The following is a 19,324-nucleotide window of genomic DNA, read 5'->3' on the forward strand; positions in this document are numbered from 1 at the left end:
AACAGAAAAATTGGGTCTCTAAGGGGCACCATAAAAAGTCTCCATACTTATATATACTGTTAAGTGCTTTAATCAGGGTTAACGTGTTTGTCAACTCTTGTCACTTCTCCATTGTGAAAATATTCAATCCTCCAGTGCCATTGTCAACTCTTGTCACTTCTCCATTGTGAAAATATTCAATCCTCCAGTGCTCGTGGCTCACACCTGTAATCCTAGCTACTTAGGAGGCTGAAGTCTGAGAATCACAGTTCAAAGCCAGCCCAGGCAGGAAAGTCTGTGAGACTCTTACCTCCAGTACACTACCAAAAAGCTGGAAGTGGAGCTGTGGCTCAAATGACAGAGTGTCAGTTTTGAATAAAAAGACCCAGGGACAGGGTGCAGTCCCTGGATTCAAGCTCTAAGACTGGCACCAAAATATAAAATAAAAATTTAAAAAGTTCACTTCTTTCTCCTAGCTTTTCAAATACATGGTACATTATGGTTCATGATTTCCTCCAGTGCAGTGGTGTGTTAGAACCTATCCTGTCTTGCTATAGCTTAAGACCTGTTCATCTTTTTGAGTTGTCTTTTTATTTATGAAATATAGGAGTTCTTTAAATAATATATACCACACATCTAATTTGCAAATATTGTTTCTGACTCTCTGGGCTTCCTTTTTTCCTTTTTTTGGACTAATACCAGGGCTTAAACTCAAGGCCTTCTCCTTTGGCTTTTTATACTCACGGGCTATTTCTCTACCACTTGAGACATGCCTCTAATCTGGCTTTTTGCTGGTTATTTTGGAAATAGGATCTTGCAGACTTTGCTGCCTGGGCCAGCTTGGAGTTGTGATCCTCGGATCACAGTTTTCTTTGTGTTTTTTTTTTTTTTTTGCTAGTCATGGTACCTGAACTCTGGGCCTGGTCACTGGCCCTCAGCTCTTCAGCTCAAGGCTAGCACTCTACCACTTGAGCCACAGCACCACTTCCAGCTTTTTCTACTTATGTGGTGCTGAGGAATCAAACCCAGGGCCTCATGCATGCAAGGCAAGCACTCTACCACTGAGCCACCTTCCCAGTCCCTCGGATCACAGTTTTCTGAATAGCTCAGATTACAGGCATAAACACCAGTGCCTAGCTCTCTGGGTTTTCTTTTCACCCTCTGGGTAGTGTCCTTTGACACACAGACTGCTTACTTTTTATGAAGAACTGTGTGCCTTAATATATTGATTTTGCTTTTATAAGTAAAACCATATCAACATTTTTGTGAGCAAGTGTTTGTTCACATTTGAGATTGTTTTCTGACAATACAAGTAGACTGTAAGGCATTACCAAATTTCATACTGCCTCTGTGCTGCACTACTTTCTAAATTCTTATAGGTTCTTATGAATGCAGTAGCTGTTTCTCCCAGCACTGATTCTTGCTACTAGGGGTTATTTGGCTTTTATTTTAGTGTTTTGGGGATAGGTTGTAGCCCAAAATGTCCTGGATCTCCCTATGTGGCACAGTCTAGATTGAACTTAGGATCCTCTTGCCCTAGCCTCCTGAGTGCTGGGATTATATACTTGTACCATCATACCTGGTTTGAATATTTTTTAAACTATCAGTGTCTACTCCTAATTGTACACCTAAGAAAACTGAAAAGATGTGTTTTTAAAAAAATAAGCACTTGTATATGAATGTTCCTGGCAGCGCTATTCACAGCCAAAAGCTGGAAACAACCCAAAAGTCAGTTCATGGCCAAAAATGATCTGTCCATACAATGGAATATTATCTAGCCTTAAAAACTAACACGTACTGCAACACAAGTGAACTTTGTACTGCTAATCTAAAGAAAAGAAGCCAGCACAAGAAGTCTTTTACTGAAGTGTATGAGCAAGTCTGTGGAGACAGAAAGATTTGGAAAGGGGAGGATTGTGAAGCAACATTTAGTGGCTATGGGATTTCTTGAGGGAGTGAGAATGTTCTGGAATTAGATAGTAGCCGTGGTTCAAGAACTTGTACATATACTAAAACCACTGAATTGTAAATCACTTTTAACTGGTGAATTTTGTTATATGTGCTAAACTGCAACGTCAGGATTTTACAGAATACTGTAGGCATTGAGTTAGAAATCATTAATCTTCAGATATATATCCTTACTGTAGGCATTGAGTTAGAAATCATTATTCTCCAAAAACAAACAAAAAACAAAAGCCAGAAGTAATATCTGCTCTTGAAATAAAATCAAAGAAAGGAAAATATTTAAAAAGAAAGATCCAGGGCTGGGAAGGTAGCTCAGTGGTAGAGTGCTTGCCTAGCATGCATGAAGCCCTGGGTTCAATTCCTCAATACCACATAAGCAAAAAAAAAGCAAGAAAGATCCAAGAGGTATCCTCAGTTCATATTCCAGAGCATGCTTTTGATACTCCCGGGCAAGCACTAGTGCACAAGACTTTTATTCTGTTTACAGAACAGAGAGAACAGGGCCCTTGTTTCTGAAAAGGATATCTTGAGTACTTCTCATCTTAGCAGCATTCATTCACAAATATCTCTCAAGCTCCCTCTGTATGCAGAGGCATGAAGGTGGGAAATTGAAACAGACAGGTGTACATGCTGTTGTAGGCAGAGAACTGTAGTATATGTTCCAACGTGTGGTGGCAGGAGTTGGGGTAGGGGGATGGGGGTGGATAGTAAAAGCAGGTGTGCAGCCCTGAGCCTGTGAGTTGAACTGTCAGCCAAAGCCTTCAGCTCTTTAAGGCAAACACAGTTAAGCATTTTGCCTCCAGGGAAAGGAAGACGATTAGTCTTAATTTTCAGAATTTCTTCTTTGTTAATGTGGTATGTCCTGCAAGGGCCTGAAGGAGGGATTTGTGCAGGCAGGAATGCACCAGATTCAGAAATGTGCCTGACCTAAGCCAGACTCTCCTCACAGTAAGACAGCTTTGGCCATCCTACAGCCCTTACTGTTTTGGAGGTGCTAGAATCCCATGTGATTTAATCAGTGGGATTAACTTGCTCTATAAGGAATTTTATCTTCCTGTGTAGACTTGAGATCAACAGTTATCATAGCCAAAAGAATGGATTCTTTTAAAACTGGAAATTCATTCAGTTCTTGGCCAATTTTTGATTTCATGTAGTTGTGCAACAATTCATGGAAGATGTCACCTGAGTACTTGAAAATCTAAACACAAGCTAGTAGTTCTCAATGGTCTACAACAGCTGAAAGGCAGGAAGGAGAAGTGTGGCTTTTGCACCCAGGGCCATCATGCCGGTGGCCACTGTGAGCAAAGACTTGTTCTTTTACTACAGCAAATTAATATGAGCAGCAGCACAGCCCCCTTAATATCAGAGGTGACATTTACCCCTTGGGTTTTATATCATATATCATAACATTACTATATACAGGACAATAGCTAGAGAAAGAGGGAGCTGCTCTGTGCTTTTTTTTTTTTTTTTTTGGGTCCGGTTGTGGGGCCTGAACTCTGGGCCTGGGCGCTGTCCCTCAGCTCTTCAGCTCAAGGCTAGCGCTCTACCACTTGAGCCACAGCACCACTTCTGGCTTTTTTCTTTTTGCTTATGTGGTGCTGAGGAATCGAACCCAGGGCTTCATGCATGCAAGGCAAGCACTCTACCACTGAACCACCTTCCCAGCCCTGCGCTGTGCTTTTGCACTTGTAAGTTGAAGGGCTTTTATTTCCTGGAGAGAGCCAAAGAGACAAGATAATAAGACAGGATGTCACTTGGGGTGGTTAAAAAGACATTAAACCCAGAGTTTGTACTTTTCTCTTCTCTGAGTTGCTTTATTAAGAGAGGCACAATAGTCAGGCAGGTATAGGAGAAAAAAATAAACAAACAAACAAAAAGCTCTGAATGTCGAAGAAGTTAAGTAACACTCTTAGGTGGCAAGGTCTGGTCTTGAACTCTGGTCCTCACTATTGCATAAGGAACCTCATTTCAGTTAAAGACAGCACTAGTCACACAGTGGCTCAGGCTAATGAATGATTTTTGACTCATTTTCTTCCTTTTTTTCTTTCTTAGCAAGTCTTCTTGATGTGTGCCACCTTCCCCCTTTTTCTCTCTTTCCTAAATCTTTTTTTTTTTTTTTTCCAGTTCTGGGGCTTGAACTGAGGGCCTAGACACTATCCCTGAGCTAGCACTCTACCACTTGAGCCACAGTACTTCCAGCTTTTTCTGTTTATGTAGTTCTGAGGAATCGAATCCAGGGCTTCATGCATGCTAGGCAAGCATTCTACCACTAAGCCACATTCCCAGACCATCTCTCCTTTTTTTTTTTTTTTTGGTCAGTCATGGGGCTTGAAATCTGGGCCTGGACACAGTCCCTGAGCTCTTCAGCTCAAGCCTTTCACCAAGTACTCCACCACTGGAGCCACAGCACCACTTCCAGTTTTCTGGTGGTTAATTAGAGATAAGAGTCTCACGAAGTTTCCTTCCTGGGTTGGCTTTGAACCGCATTCCTCAGGTCTCAGCCTCTTGAGTAGCTAGGATTATAGGCGTGAGCCACCAGCACCTATTTCTCTTTTCTAAATCTGTCCCCAATCTGGCTAATTTTCTTTTTTTTGGGGGGGGGGCGGTCCAGTCGTGGGGCCTGAACTCTAGGCCTGGGTGCTGTCCCTCAGCTCTTCAGCTCAAGGCTAGCGCTCTATCATTTGAGCCACAGCGCCACTTCCGGCTTTTTTTCTTTTTTCTTATGTGGTGCTGAGGAATCGAACCCAGGGCCTCAGGCATGCAAGGCAAGTGCTCTACCTCTGAGCCATTTTTCCCAGCCCCTCTGGCTACTTTTCTGTCTTCACATCACTAGCTTAGAACATGCTCCCTATCTGCCCCTGCCTGAAACAATATATTGGCTCACAAACTCGTCTTCCTGTTTCTGTTATAGGCCATTTTCCCATAGCATTGGATATATTTAAAATTCTTATTAGAGGTGAGGTACAGTAGCTCATGCCTGTGATCTCAGCTACTAAAAAAGCAGAGCTCTGTAAAATTGTAGCTCTTAGTATATGAGTGCAAGGTACTGAATTTGAACTCCATCCCTGAGGCTGAACATCCTGGTGTTCTGGACAAGAATTAAATAGTTTAAAGGAATTTTAATAGAGTTACCTTAGAAGGCCAAACCAGACCCATTGCATCTTTTCTTTTATTGTGTTCAAATTCTGCTTTTTTTGTTTGTTTGTTTGGAATACCTTCTAATGGTATCCTGGCACTTGGCAGTCATTCATCCTATAGACTATCTGCTGTCTCTCCTAGCTTAAAGGTGGGTTGGTCCAGCTTGCTCCACTGATACTTGCTAAAATATTACAAGCACATTCATACACTTCCAAACTCCATCTCCACTTAGCTTCTTTTCTCTAGGCAGCCATTCCTTGCTGGTCACCTCATCCCAGCAGCAACCAAACTTCTATCCTGTTTGTCATCTGACTTCTCCCCTGAAATTCCTAACACCCAGATATAAACAGCATCTCTAGGTGAAAAATTTGTAAACTGGTTTATATTGAATTAACCTCATCAGTGACCTTTGTGTGGATCATGTGTTTTGTCTAGAGTTTCACGCAGTTTATTACATTTGATCCTTCTTGTAGTCCTGTGACTCTTCCAGCCTCATCCAGTAGATGAAGCTGGGTGGTTTGGCCAGCACAGCAGTGTTGGAGCCAAAACCCATGTCTCCTGCCCCCAGCTTTCCCACTAGTCTGTGGTACCACTCTGATATATTTTGAACTAGTGATCACATTCAGAGATGGAAGGCATTTTGCTGAAGAAGGTTTCTGTTGTGGTCATTGTAATGGAACTTACTTGGGAAGAGACTTCTGTCTGTAATCCAGAACACATGACATTAGCTTTGTAATTTCAGTTCAACCCCTTGCATCGTTGAGATTCATTCTTATTTATTGAATATTGGTTATATGCTAGACACCAAAGATAAGGGAGGGGAATAAGGCTGACATGATATCTACCATCATGGAATCTTAGGAGAGAAGACAAATGGACAGTTGTAATAAATACCAAGGTAAGGTAGGGCAGATCACATGGAGAGATTTCTAACATATACCTGACAGATGAGGAAGGCTTCCCAAAAGTTGAGCACTGACAGCTAAGCAACAGTTTTAGTCAGAATCGAATTGAAGAAGGTTGGACAATAAAGGTTCTAGAGGATGAGAAATCAATGTGAAGGCCTGGGGATAAGAATGCGGTTCATATTCCCTCTGTTCTTGGTTTAAGAGTCAGTCCGGAGTTTATGGCTTAGCTGTTGGGGAGACTTTGAAAAAGTAGAGTACCAGGAAGTCTATCAAATATGCTCAGAAGGTATTGCTTTATGTTTCCTTAATAGAAAAAACTGGAGTCCCCACCACCGTCTACCAATCCCTTCCTGGAAGATGAGGCCACACCAGAGATGGAAGAGCTGGCGATGGACAAAGGAGAGTTAGACCAAGTAAGTCCATCCGATCTGTGTGGCTGGCCACCTGTGACTTCCCTGTTGTTTCTTTGTGCAAATGGTTTGGCTCGCTTTAGATGCTGTCTTGTGACTGTGGACCGCATCCAGAGATTCCAGCGGTGGTGGGCTTTAGAGAGGACCTTTATGTGAAAGTACAAACAACTGAGGAAGAATAGTTCTGCTCCTGAACAGCCTTCCCACCCCAGCGTTTAGCACAGGCTTCATCCATCCATGTGGCAGGGCTAGCAGAATCCTGCTGTGCCTCATTCATCCTGTCCTGGGCTCAGCAGCATAACTTTCCACTGCATTCCCCTCTGGTACCATGATGACATATGAGAGGATGAAAAATCTCAGGAAAGTCTCATGGAAGTGTCCCAGGAAGTGTCATGGGATGAGAGATACTTCATGCAATGTATGCTGATCCCATTAGGTATGGAAACCCTTGTCCAGAGGAGACCAATAGCATCTTTGGGGAGTTACTTTTCAGGGCACATTAGCATTTTTAATTTCCTTCAGATTTCTCCATCTAACACTAGATTTCCTCTCCATCCTACAGAACAGTGTTTTGTTTCACTGCCATTTTATGACAAGACATGTTAGAGCAACAAATTGACCTACTTCCTTTCTGGATTAATGATCCTTTTTTATTTTATACTTCACTACTAGGAAATTATGGTGGTGTTTGCTCCAGACACCCCCAAGAGGGAGGTGACTGGGAAGACCAGTTTTAGGAAACCTGTAAGCAGACTTCATAGCTAACTTTGAGTCCCTGGCATGGTGAGGGCAGGTGTGTAAGGCTACAGGAGCCAAGAAACCAGAATTCCCATAACAGTTCATTCAGTGTCTTGGTCCATTGATTAAATAATTGTGATGACTTGGATACCTTACATTTTTATCATGCTTTATACAAATCTTCTACAAGTTTGACTTTATATTGGCCTTTGCAGCTCCTAGCCTCCTGGTTTATAGTGATGGGATTGCAGATCCGAGAGGCTGAAAGACTTGCCCAAGGTTTCATAGTTTGCAAGTGGAACAACTAAGACTGAATGCCAGCTCTAAAGTCAGAAGCTAGAATTCCTTTAATACTTTCATGACATTAAAAAGTAGTAGCAAAAGCCAGGTACTAGTGGCTTATGCCTGTAATCCTAGCTGCGGAGGAGGCTGAGATCTAAGGATAATAGTTTGAAGCCAACCAGGGCAAAAAAGACGGTGAGACTCTTATCTCCAATAAACTACTCAAAAAAAGCTGGAAGTGGTTCTGTGGCTCAAGTTGTAGAGCTCTAGCCTTGAGCACAAAGAGGCTCAGGAACAGCGCTGAGGCCTGGAGTTCAAACCGCAGGACAGGGGGGAAGGGTGGCGGGGGGAGACGGGCAGATAATAAGCAAGCCAGGCATTAATGGCTTATGCCTGTAATCCTAGCAACTTGGGAGACTGAGATCTGAGGATTGCAATGCAAAGTCAGCCTGGGCATGAAAGTCTGTGAGATTCTTAATCACCAAAAAGCTTGGAAGTAGAGCCATGGCTCAAGTGGTAGGATGCAAAAAGCTCAGGGTCAGTGCCCTAGAACAGCACCCAAAAAAAAAAAAAAAGTGGAAGCAAGGTGGGCTCTGGTGGCTCACACCTAGCTACTCAGGAATCAGAATCTGTGGATTGAGGTTCAAAGCCTGGATAGACAAATCCTTCAAACTTATTTCTAGTTAACCAGCAAAAAGTCAGAGGTGAAGGTTTGCCTCATGTGGTAGAGTGAAAAAGCCAAGCTAGAGTACTAGGTACTGAATTCAAGCCTCAGTATAGACAAAAAGAAAGAAAAAGTGGAAGCTAGGGACCAGAGATATAGGTCAGGGGCAGAACAATTGTCTAGCAGGCATAAGGCCCTCAGTGTGATTTCTAGTGCCATAAAAAAAAGTAGAAGCCAGGCTGGGAAGGTGGCTCAATGGTAGAGCGCTTGCCTTGCATGCTTGAGGCCCTGGGTTCGATTCCTCAGCACCACATAAGCAGAAAATAAAACTGGAAGTGGCGCTATGGCTCAAGTGGTAGAGCACTAGCCTTGAGCTGAAGAGCTGAGGGACAGCACCCAGGCCCAGAGTTCAGGCCCCACAACCGGACCCCCCCCAAAAAAAAAAAGAAAGAAAGAAAAGTAGAAGCCAAATTATGCATAGTGTCATATGCCTGTAGTCTCTGCATTCAGGAGGCTGAAGCAAGAGAATTGCAACTTTGAGAGCAACCTGTCTTTGAATGAGTAAATAAATGAATCAATGAACAAACAAAAGTGGAAGCTATAGAAGTAAAGCTTATGAACCAAAATGAATGAGTGAAGCTGAGGGATTATCTTGAGGCTATATCCCAGTGATGTGTGGGAATAAATGGAGGTGCTTAAAAGCCATCTCATAATAGGCTAGCACGAGAGGATAAAAGACCTCTACAGAAGTATAGTTCTCACATCATATGAGTAAGGGCTCAGGTTGGAGGGGAGGGCTGTCATTGTTATGCTGTATCCTGTATCTTTGCTGGGCCACCTATACCCTGGGGACTTGTGTTATGCAGGTGCACCCAGTGGGGTACTCCTATCTCCCTGTAGCCAGTGGCTGCCATTGCCGGGTCAGATTTGAACACTTAAGTGCTTCTTGTGCTGCAATGAAAAGCCATCCCTGTAGCTGGTCATATCTGGATGTCATGACAATTATGATAGAGCCTCTTGTTACCTATTAAATCAGTTTTGCCAGGAATCAGTTTCTCCAGGAATGTCCTACCCATTGTGAAAGGTTAAAGTGATTATTGTAAATGGAAGGCTGTTCTAACGAAACAGAGCACTGACATCAGACAACACATAGAACTGCAGGCTCCTGTGGTGGAGAAAATGCTTTCTCCTGGTTTGCCCTTAACCAACTGTGTAAGCTTAGATAGGTCATATCCTTTCTTTAGACCTTCCTGATTTTTCATCTTTAGAGAAGGTTAGTGGTTTTCAAATTGTATTCCCAATGGCTCTTTAGATATCACAATGAAGAGTTAGGAGAGGGGCTGAGAATGTGGCTTAGTGATAGAGTGCTTGCCTTGCATGTATGAGGCCCTGGGTTTGATTCCTCAGTACCACATAAACAGAAAAAGCTGGAAATGGTGCTGTGGCTCAAGTGGTAGAGTGCTAGCCATGAGCAAAAGAGGCTCAGGATCAGTGCCTAGGCCCTGAGTTCAAGCCCAGGACTGGCAAAAAAAAGAAAAAAGAAAAGAAAAGGAGAGAGTAGTGGTTTAGATTCTTGCAGTCAGAACAGTTCTATTCCGAGTCCCTTTGTATTGTGCACTTCCAGGCAAAATCTCTTGACTCTGAGGTTTTATTTCTTTTTGGTTTTTGTTTTATTTTTTGTTTATTGTCAGTCATGGGAGCTGAACTCTGGGCCCAGGCAGTGTTCCTTAGCTCCTCAGCTCAAAGCTAGCACCCTACCATTTGAGCCACAGCTCCACTTCCAGCTTTATTTCTGCTTATATGGTGCTGAGGTATTGAACCCAGGGCCTCATGCATGCAAGGCAAGCACTCTACCACTGAGCCAACTTCCCAGACCCCTATTTCTTTTATTTATTTATTTATTTATTTATCTCTTGTGGGGCTTGAACTCTGGGCTTGGGCGCTGCGAGCACTCTACCACTTGAGCCACAGCACCACTTCCGGTTTTCTAGTGGTTTATTGGAGATAAGAGTCTCACGGACTTTTCTGCCCATGCTGGCTTTGAACTGTGATCCTCAGATCTCAGCCTCCTGAGTAGCTAGGATTACAGGCGTGAGCCACCGGCTCCTGGCTTTATTTCTTTTAAAAAGAAAAAAATATATATAACTGGCACTAGTGGTTGATGCCTATAATCCTTGCTACTGAGGAGGCTGAGATCCAAGGATAAAGATTTGGGGCCAGCCTGAGCAGAAAAGTCCAGAAAACTCGTAGCTCCAATTAAACACAAACAGAAGTAGAAGCATGTCAGTTGGTAGAACACCACCAGCCTTGAATGAAAAGAGTGTGAGGCCCAGAATTCAGGCTCCAGTACCAGCACACACACACACACACACACACACACGCACGCTCCAGTATCAGCACACACACACACACACACACGCTCCAGTACCAGCACACACACACACACACAGGCTCCAGTACCAGCACGCGCACACACACACACACACACAATAACAACATAATAAAACCTTAAACTGAAGTGAAAAAAAAAATCCTAATTATCAAGTACACACCAGTGACTAATGCCTCCCCACACGTGGTCCCCAACATCCCCTCCCCACTGCCTTGTCAGCACTTGTCTCTCTGGCTCAATGAGATGAGTTCCAGGAACTCCCTTTTATCAGCATCCTGTTGGCTTCTGGAGTTGGGGGCATAGGAAGAAAGGACCCTTGTAGTGTAATAGGAGGGAATACACAGGATATAGTAGGGACCAGCCAGGGGTCCCTGCTTTACTCACATCATTGCTCAACTGCAGTCAGTAGGTCTTAATGTCAGGTTCAGCTTCTACTGTAGTTTATGCCTGGCTGCAGGGAAGGGAGAGTTGACTTGAAAAGCAGCATTCAGTTTCTAAGATGGCTTGAACAATTAGCTGCCAAGGTATGTCAAGTGATTAAAAAAATGATACCTGAGAGGCGACCAAGGGTACTGAAAGGGAGAAGAAATCAGGAATTTCTGGTTTAAAAATGTACCCTTTTGGTGATCCGGGCAGTTAGATTTAATCTGTTTACATTGGATAGTAATAAAAGGAAATGGGCCCAGCTGCAGACCTCCTTACTGTGACAACAGTAACCTTTTATTATTCCATCAAGCTCCAGGAGGAAATAGCTTAAACATCTGCAGCTTTTGGACAGAATTCACACACTCAGAAATCCAGCCTGAATGCTACTGCTAAATGACTTAGTGTGTTCTTTAAGCTGAGCATCAACCCTTGGGGAAGCTGTATAGTGCAAAGGGAGACACCGAACTGTGCTGAAATTCCAGCACCTACTAGCTAAACATGAGCACATCCATAAAGCAGCTACAGGCAGGAGGCAGCCTGGGGAAGGAGTAAGAAAAAAGTAAACCTTAGGCAGGCTGTCTTATTAGCCCACCACACCCCCATCTTGCTTTAACTCGTGCTGAAAAGTGCTGCAAGAGCACCAAGCAGCCTCTTGACACTTGTGGTCAGAGGTGGGATGAAACAGGTGAAAAATTAGGCTGGGGCGCCAGTTCTGTCTACTATGAAGATTTCTGAAAGCTGACGCAGTGCTGAAAGTCTCATCAAGCACAGGACCCATGAGATCCGATCTAGATGAGTTTATTATCATTACATGAATCATTCTCTTTTGTCACATAGTCTGTATCTTATATTTACCAATCAAGTCTTTCAAACGTATTTGGATTTTTTATCATGTATTATTTGTAGTATATATATAAAAAGTAAAATATAAGCAAAATAAATAGATTTTAAATATGCCTAAAATTTCCTAGCATGCGGAGTCCAGGCCTTTGGAATCACTTGTTAAAAAACTGTTTGGGGTGGGCACCAATGGCTTGCATCTATAATCCTACCTATTCTGGAGGCTGGGATCTGAGAAATTCAAAGCCAGGCTGGGCAGGGAAGTCTGTGAGACTCTTTATCTCCAATTAACCACCAAAATGCTGAAAGTAGAGCTGTGGTTTTAGTGGTAAAGTGTAAGCCTTGAGCCAAAAGGCTCAGGAACAGTAGGGCTGGCACACATAAAAATACCTGTTTTGCCAAGCATAGTGCGAAGCACATGTAGTCTTAACTACTCTGGAGTCTGAGGCAGGAGAATCCCTTGAGCTCAGATGTTCAAGACAGTAGCAGCTCAGGCTGCTATAATCCCAGCTCCCCAGGAGGCTGATATCTGGCAATCTCAGTTCAAAGCCAGCCCAAGCAGATAAATCCAAGTAACTCTTATCCCCAATTAATTAGTAGAAAGCCAGAAATGGAGGTGTGGCTCAAGTGGTAGAGCACCAGCTTTGAGTGAAAAAAGCAAGAGCAAGAGGTCTTGAGTTTAAGTACAATTATGTGCATTGGAAATAAAGAAAGAGAGAGGGAACAGGAGGATGAGGGAAGAAAAGAGGGAGAGGGAGAGAGAAGACAGACCCTGATTCAAAAGCAAATGTGTGTGTGTGTATGTATGTGTGTGTGTATTGAGCTAATTATAGTCTCATTAACTATGAACCTCTTTATCCTCCCCAGTGATGACAGCTGACAAAACCACAGGAAACAGATTCAAACCCCTTTGTACTCAGGCCTGGAATGGTGTTCCTACACAGTTGTTTTCTGGGCCATAGACTCTGGATGGCATGCATGTGTGTGTATGTGTATATATGTGCATGCTCATGTGCATGTGTTACAGGAGATAGAACCCAGGGCCACCATTGGAGCAATACTTCCAGCCCTTTTTTTTTTTTTAATTTAGCTTGAAAGAGTCTCATTTAGCTTTGCCTGGGTTAGCCTCAAACTCATGATGCTCTTGCCTTGATTTCTCTAATAGCTAGGAGGCATGCACCACTATGCCTGGCTTGATAAGGCCTTTTTTTTTTTTTTCTTGCCTGTCCTAAGGCTTGAACTCAGGGCCTGGGCACTGTCCTGAGCTTTTTGCCCAAGGATAGCACTCTTTTACTTGAGCCACAGCGCCACTTCTGGCCTTTTCTGTTTATGTACATGCTAAGCAAGCACTCTACCACTAAGCCACATTCCCAGCTTGTGAAGGCCTTTTTAAAGAATGCCCCACTAGTGTCTGTGATTTTTTTCCTCCAGTCCATTGGCAACATTTCCCAAGTTTCTTTGTTGTTATTCTTACCTTTAAAAAATAAATTCACGCTTAAAAAAGAAATGGTAAGATTATTACAAGGAATCCCAAATACCTTTCACCTAGAGCCAGCAATTGTTAACATTTTGCTACATTTACTTTACTATTTCCTCCTGGTTCTTCCTACTACCTGTCACTTCAGAACAAGTTGGAAGTATGTATTTCCTAAGAAAGATACTCACTTACAATGCCACAGAGGAAAATCAATGGTTTTGCTGTTGTATTGGCAGTACTAGGATTTGAACTCAAGGCATCCTATTTGTTCATCTAGTGCTCTACTGCTGTGCCATGCTTCTGGCCCCCACACAGGAAAATCAGATCAGACAATGTAACTCAGTACAGTTCTGTTCTCTAATTTATATACTTTTTTTCCTATTTCACAATGTAGTCATTTCAAAGTGATAAATGAAAACATTGTCAATATTTGAGTGAGTGCACACAAAATCATAAGTAAAGACAATTATTAATGTACATGTTAATTTTAAATCAGAGAACATGTTATATTATGTATACTCTCACAAATCAGAAATTGTTCAGCAGAATAATTTCCTTCAAAGGAAAAAAAGAATTTTAAATGAAAGGAATAATAAGCCAGGAGTGATAATGAGCACCTGTAATCCCAACTCTCTGGAGGCCTGGAGAGGTAGGAGGATGGTGAATTTGAGGTAGCCTGAGCTACATAGTAAGTTTGAAACCAGCCTTGAGGATATGGCAAGACCCTATCTCAAACACATGTGCGTGCACACGTGTGTGCGCATGCGCACATACACACACAAGAACTAATTAAAGTGTAATTATACTTATATTTTAATTATTAGAAAGATATCTAAATATAGTAGCTGTACATGAAGGGATATTGTGAGGGATACACAGCATCAAAATGCTTGAAACACAGCAGCAACAGTAATGTAGGCAACCAGAATTAGGTCGTGTGAAAGTATGTTTCAAATTCTAAAGCACTGTACAATTTATTTATTTATTTATGTCAGTCATGAGCTTGAACTCTGGGCCTGGGTACTGTCCATTCAGTTGAAGGTGAGTGCTCTACCACTTGACCTAGAGCACCACCTCTGGTTTTATGGTGGTTTATTAGAGATAAGAGTCTCACAGACTTTCCTGCCCAGGCTGGCTTTGAACTGTGATCCTCAGATCTCAGCCTCCTGAGTAGCTAGGATCCAGGTGTGAGCCACTGGCACCCAGCTCACTGTACAGATTTTTAAAACATCAGTCAGATACTGACTAACTTCAAAATACAAAATGTACATATTATCAAAGTAGCAGAAGATCTTTGATCATACACAGAAAGTAAATGATGCTAATGAAGCTGGCATCTTATTCACAGGCTCGGGTGAATCGTTGTGCAGGACCGGGGCCCACTCTTGTTACAGCATGCTCTCTTATCTGTGAGCTGAGAATGAATTGGAATGATGTTTTCTTTGAAATTGCTTGGAAATTTGCAAAGATTGCTCAAATACAGTATTTCTTTTTTACCCACCCCCCACCCCCTTCTTTCTCTTTTTCATTTACAGCCTAAGAAGCCTAAAGCCCCAGATAATCCATTTCATGGCATTGTTTCCAAATGTTTTGAGCCTCATCTCTATGTCTACATTGAGTCCCAGGACAAGTAAGTGACAGACTTTTCTGTTGTCTGACCCTCTGGTCATGATAGGTTCTTACAAGGGAGATGGCTCCTTTTAGAAGCTGAAGGAGGGTGAGGAACTCAGCATATTTCTTGTAAGCTCATTAATGACATTTTTGTATCTTTTTTTTTTTTTTTTGTCGTCGTGGGGCCTGAACTCTGGGCCTGGGTGCTGTCCCTCAGCTCTTCAGCTCAAGGCTAACGCTCTACCACTTGAGCCATAGCCCCACTTCCGGCTTTTTTCTGCTTATGCAGTGCTGAGGAATCGAACCCAGGGCCTCATGCATGCAAGGCAAGTGCTCTACCACTGAGCCACCTTCCCAGCCCACATTTTTGTATCTTTTAAGTGTTACTGTTTATTTTATCTGTAACTCTCGGAGTTATTGAAAATACAATGGAAAGAGGGAGGATCTGGGGGCCAGGTAAAACTCAATTTAAATCATCTGTATGCTTATGACTTAACAATTCCTAGTCTGCTTTGTCCTCTTCTGCAGTGAAGTTAATAATGACCTCATCATAGGCTTTATGGTGGGGTGGAAGAGATGACATAGTGGCCATGGCATTCTCTGGTGCTCAGGAACTGGGTCTAACCTTCCTCCCTGTGATCTTGTGCAAGATTCCTGTGTGGGTGGCTTCATCAGTATTAAAAGCTACCTGCAACCTCCCAGCCTCCACCTGCCCAGGGAACAATTTGGCAGCACCCTGCAGAAGACCTGTAGAGCCACTACTTAGGAAGAAAGCAAGAAATGGGGTCCCTGTAGCCACCTCTAGTGCAAGTTGGGTTAAACTGTCCTTACATGCTTTCAGTGGATTTCTCCATGTTTGTTTTTCAAGGAAGATATGAGTTTATCTCCTACGCAGGAATATGTAGTGATCTCTTGCAGAGGAGATTTTCTACATTAGCCCTGTCTTTACTTCATCCTGTGATACTCTTAGTCAGAGAAGTTAATGCTGACTCCATTCCTTCCTATTCTCCTAATTTCTCTATCATAACTATTCTGTTAAAACAAAGTCCTGCTGGGCACCAGTAGCTCATGCTTGTAATCCTAGCTACTCAGGAGGCTGAGATCTAAGGATCACTGTTCAAAACCAGCTCAGGCAGGAAAGTCTATGAGACTCTTCTCTCCAACTAACCACCAGAAAACCAGAAGTGGTGCTGTGGCTCAAGTAGTAGAACGCTCACCTTGAGCTGAAGAGCTCAGGGACAATGCCTTAGACCAGAATTCAAGCCCCACATCCAACAAAAAACAAAACAACAGCAACAAGAAAAACACAGCCCCATCTCACCCCATTCCTGCTATTAGGAAGCCTAGAGTCTTTCTTTTTGTTTGTTTGTTTGTTTTGGGTCCGGTCGTGGGGCCTGAACTCTGGCCTGGGCGCTGTCCCTCAGCAATTCAGCTCAAGGCTAGCGCTCTAACAGTTGAGCCACAGTGCCACTTCCAGCTTTTTTCTTTTTGCTTATATGGTGCTGAGGAATCGAACTCAGGGCTTCATGCATGCAAGGCAAGCGCTCTACCACTGAGCCACCTTCCCAGCCCGGAAGCCTAGAGTCTTTCTATAACTAGTACACTTATGTTTTATTTTGAATTGATCTCAGTTTACAAAGGAGTGACAAGAATTGTTTATGGAGTGACAAGAATTGTTCATAGAGCTTCTGTCTTTCACCCAGACTTTTCAGTTAACACTCATCTTTTTCTCTTTCTCTTTTCTCTCTTTCACACACTCATATGTACATGGAAATTTTTTCTGAACTATTCAATTATCATATATCATGTTGCAGATAAGATGACCCATTACTCTGTAACATATTAGTATGCATTTCTATAGGCAAGGACACAATCTATATAACTACAGTACAGTAATCAGGAAACTCACACTAACATGTGTGTGTATCATATATATATATATACACACACACACATATATATATGAAATATATATATATATATATGTATATATGTCAGTCACCATTTAATCCATAGATCCCATTTCATCTCAACAGTTGTCCCAATCATGTTTTGTAAGTTATTCAAGATCTATCGTAGGACCACAGATTTGTCTCTTTGATATCCTTCACTCCAATGAACTAACAGTATTTTAATCTTTCATGACCTTGAAATTTGGGGAGTCAGTACTGTTATTTAAATTCAGGGCTTTGTGCTTGAAATAATATATGTGTAATTACATAATGTGCATATGTATGTGTTAAAGCCCATGAGCTTATTCTGAGACTTCTAATGCCACAGGGGTTATTTCAGCCTCTCTCTTCCCACAAGGATATAATGTATGTAACTATAGTACAATCATCAAGATCAGGAATTTATATTGATATGAATAATTTAATCCATATACCGCATTCTACCTTACCATTGTCCCAACCATGTTTTTAAATGCAGATCCAAGACCCATCCCATGCAGTTGGTAAAGCCATCCATGACAGCAAGGACCTTGGCTCCCAACATCCTCAGTATGCTTACTGGCTCTGTTTGCCTTTATGTAACCAATCTCCAGACACGCTCAAACCAAATCTTGGTGCTCCAACCTCACTGCCCATCCTAGAACTACCTCCTCAGTTCCAACACAAAGGATGCATAAGGGGTGCATATGTTGGAGGAGGTTTTAGTGAGCAAGTATGGGATCTCAAGCTGCTTGCCTGCTTCCCTGGCCATCTCTTTAACAACCATCTTTTCCCAGTGTCACTGCTATGTGACATTTCAATTTGAATATCATTTCTCTGAATACTGTCTATAGACAGATCTATCAGAAAAGTTTTTTTTTTCTTTTAGCTTGTCTCAGTCTGAAGTCAGATGACTTTATTTCTCCTCTGGTTTTATGGTGTGTGTGTGTGTGTGTGTGTGTGTGTCTGTGTGTCTGTGTCTGTGTCTGTGTTGTTGTTGTTGTTGTTTGCCTGTTTTGGAGCTTGAACTCAGGGACTGCCATGAGCTTCTTTTGCTCAAGGCTAATACTCTACCACTTCAGCCAGAGCATCACTTCCAGCCTCTTCTGTTTATGCGGTACTGAGGAATTGGACCCAGGGTTTCATGCATGCTAGGCAAGCACTCTTAACACTAAGCCACATTCCCAGCCCTCTCCTCCTGTTTTAATCTGTCCCTGTATGGATGTTGCTCTGCAATGGTCTTTATTCTGAGGGCATTTAACATATCAGTGGAACTCCCAGAAAAGAGTGTCATATGATACCCTCAAAGACTTGCATAGTTCTTGGGCACAAAGCCCAAGCTTCAAGGGTGAGGATAGAAGAAACAACATACCAATGCTATGTTTTGCTAAGCTAGGGAGAAAGTAACAACAGTAGTATCATGTATCGGTACTTATGGTATAATAGACACAATTGGAGTCAGGCAAACCCAAGTTCAAATTCCAACTCCATTTTATTGAGGATTAGTGAAAAAGAGCTGGTGTTGATTAGCATCAACCCCCCCTGGGCCCAGAGTAGGAGAAGCTTGTCACAGTTCTTGAATTTTTGGCATCCTTATACTACATAATAAATTATTTAAAAAATAAAGTAGCATATAGAAGTTCCAATTTAGAGAGGATAGGATTGAGTTGGAGTTGTTCAGATGAGGTCTGAGTGGAGTTGAGGAAGAGGGAGAACACTTTGGCTAAGAAACAGTTAGGTGAAGTGCCGGGTGCTGGTGGCGCACGCCTGTAATCTTAGCTACTCAGGAGGCTGAGATCTGAGGATCACGGTTCAAAGCCAGCCCGGGCAGGAGAGACCGTGAGACTCCTATCTCCAATAAACCACCAGAAAACCGGAAGTGGCGCTGTAGCTCAAGTGGTAGAGCGCTCACCTTGAGCTGAAGAGCTGAAGGACAGCACCCAGGCCCAGAGTTCAAGCCCCACGACCGACAAAAAAAAAAAAGAAACAGGTGGGAAGAAGCAGAGTGAAGGCCACAGAATGGTGACTGGCAGAAAGATCTATTGGAAGAGAGGTGGAAGGGTAGATGGAAAAGTAGGTTGTGAGGAATCAGGGTGCTGACTATGGATCTTTCCAAGGTCAACTAATGAGGTCCTTCTCAGCTTGCTGACTCTCCCACAGACAAAGACCTACCCTCTCAGCCCTAAGCTCTTTGAGGGCAGAGTGGCCACATCTGGATATAGTAAACTCTGAATAACAAAAGCACTTGAGTAAAATGTCAGTTTTTTCCTATTCCTGCTAATTGGTGCTGTGTGTGGTTCTTGTCTTTTTCTCCCGATTATATAAATATATTTTAAAAACACAGCTGGATCCCTGTAGCATTAGCCAGCAGCCTAAAAAGATACCACATGTCAAGAGTGAAGCCTCCTATTGTCCACACAACACAACTGTGCAGAGGAAATGGTTATGGCCTTGCTGGATTTGTGCTTACAGCAACTCAGGGTAACCCAGGCAAACTCAAGGATGTTTGACTGGGAAATGAGAGATAGATCACAACCTTCATTACCATAACAGGGCATCT

General features: G+C 42.7%; 1 protein-coding gene across 1 annotated transcript in view; it reads left to right on the forward strand.

Annotated features, from left to right (window-relative positions):
* Vps53 (vacuolar protein sorting 53 homolog (S. cerevisiae)) overlaps positions 1–19,324 on the forward strand; it is a 132,281-nt gene that overhangs the window by 69,293 nt on the left and 43,664 nt on the right. Inside the window, exons 12-13 of the mRNA XM_013016304.1 lie at positions 6,305–6,406; positions 14,758–14,852. Of these exons, the coding sequence (XP_012871758.1) occupies positions 6,305–6,406; positions 14,758–14,852 (197 nt within the window). The remainder of the gene's footprint in view (positions 1–6,304; positions 6,407–14,757; positions 14,853–19,324) is intronic.

Source organism: Dipodomys ordii, unplaced genomic scaffold, assembly GCF_000151885.1.
Source record: "Dipodomys ordii isolate 6190 unplaced genomic scaffold, Dord_2.0 Scaffold31, whole genome shotgun sequence".
Classification (NCBI taxonomy): domain Eukaryota; kingdom Metazoa; phylum Chordata; class Mammalia; order Rodentia; family Heteromyidae; genus Dipodomys; species Dipodomys ordii.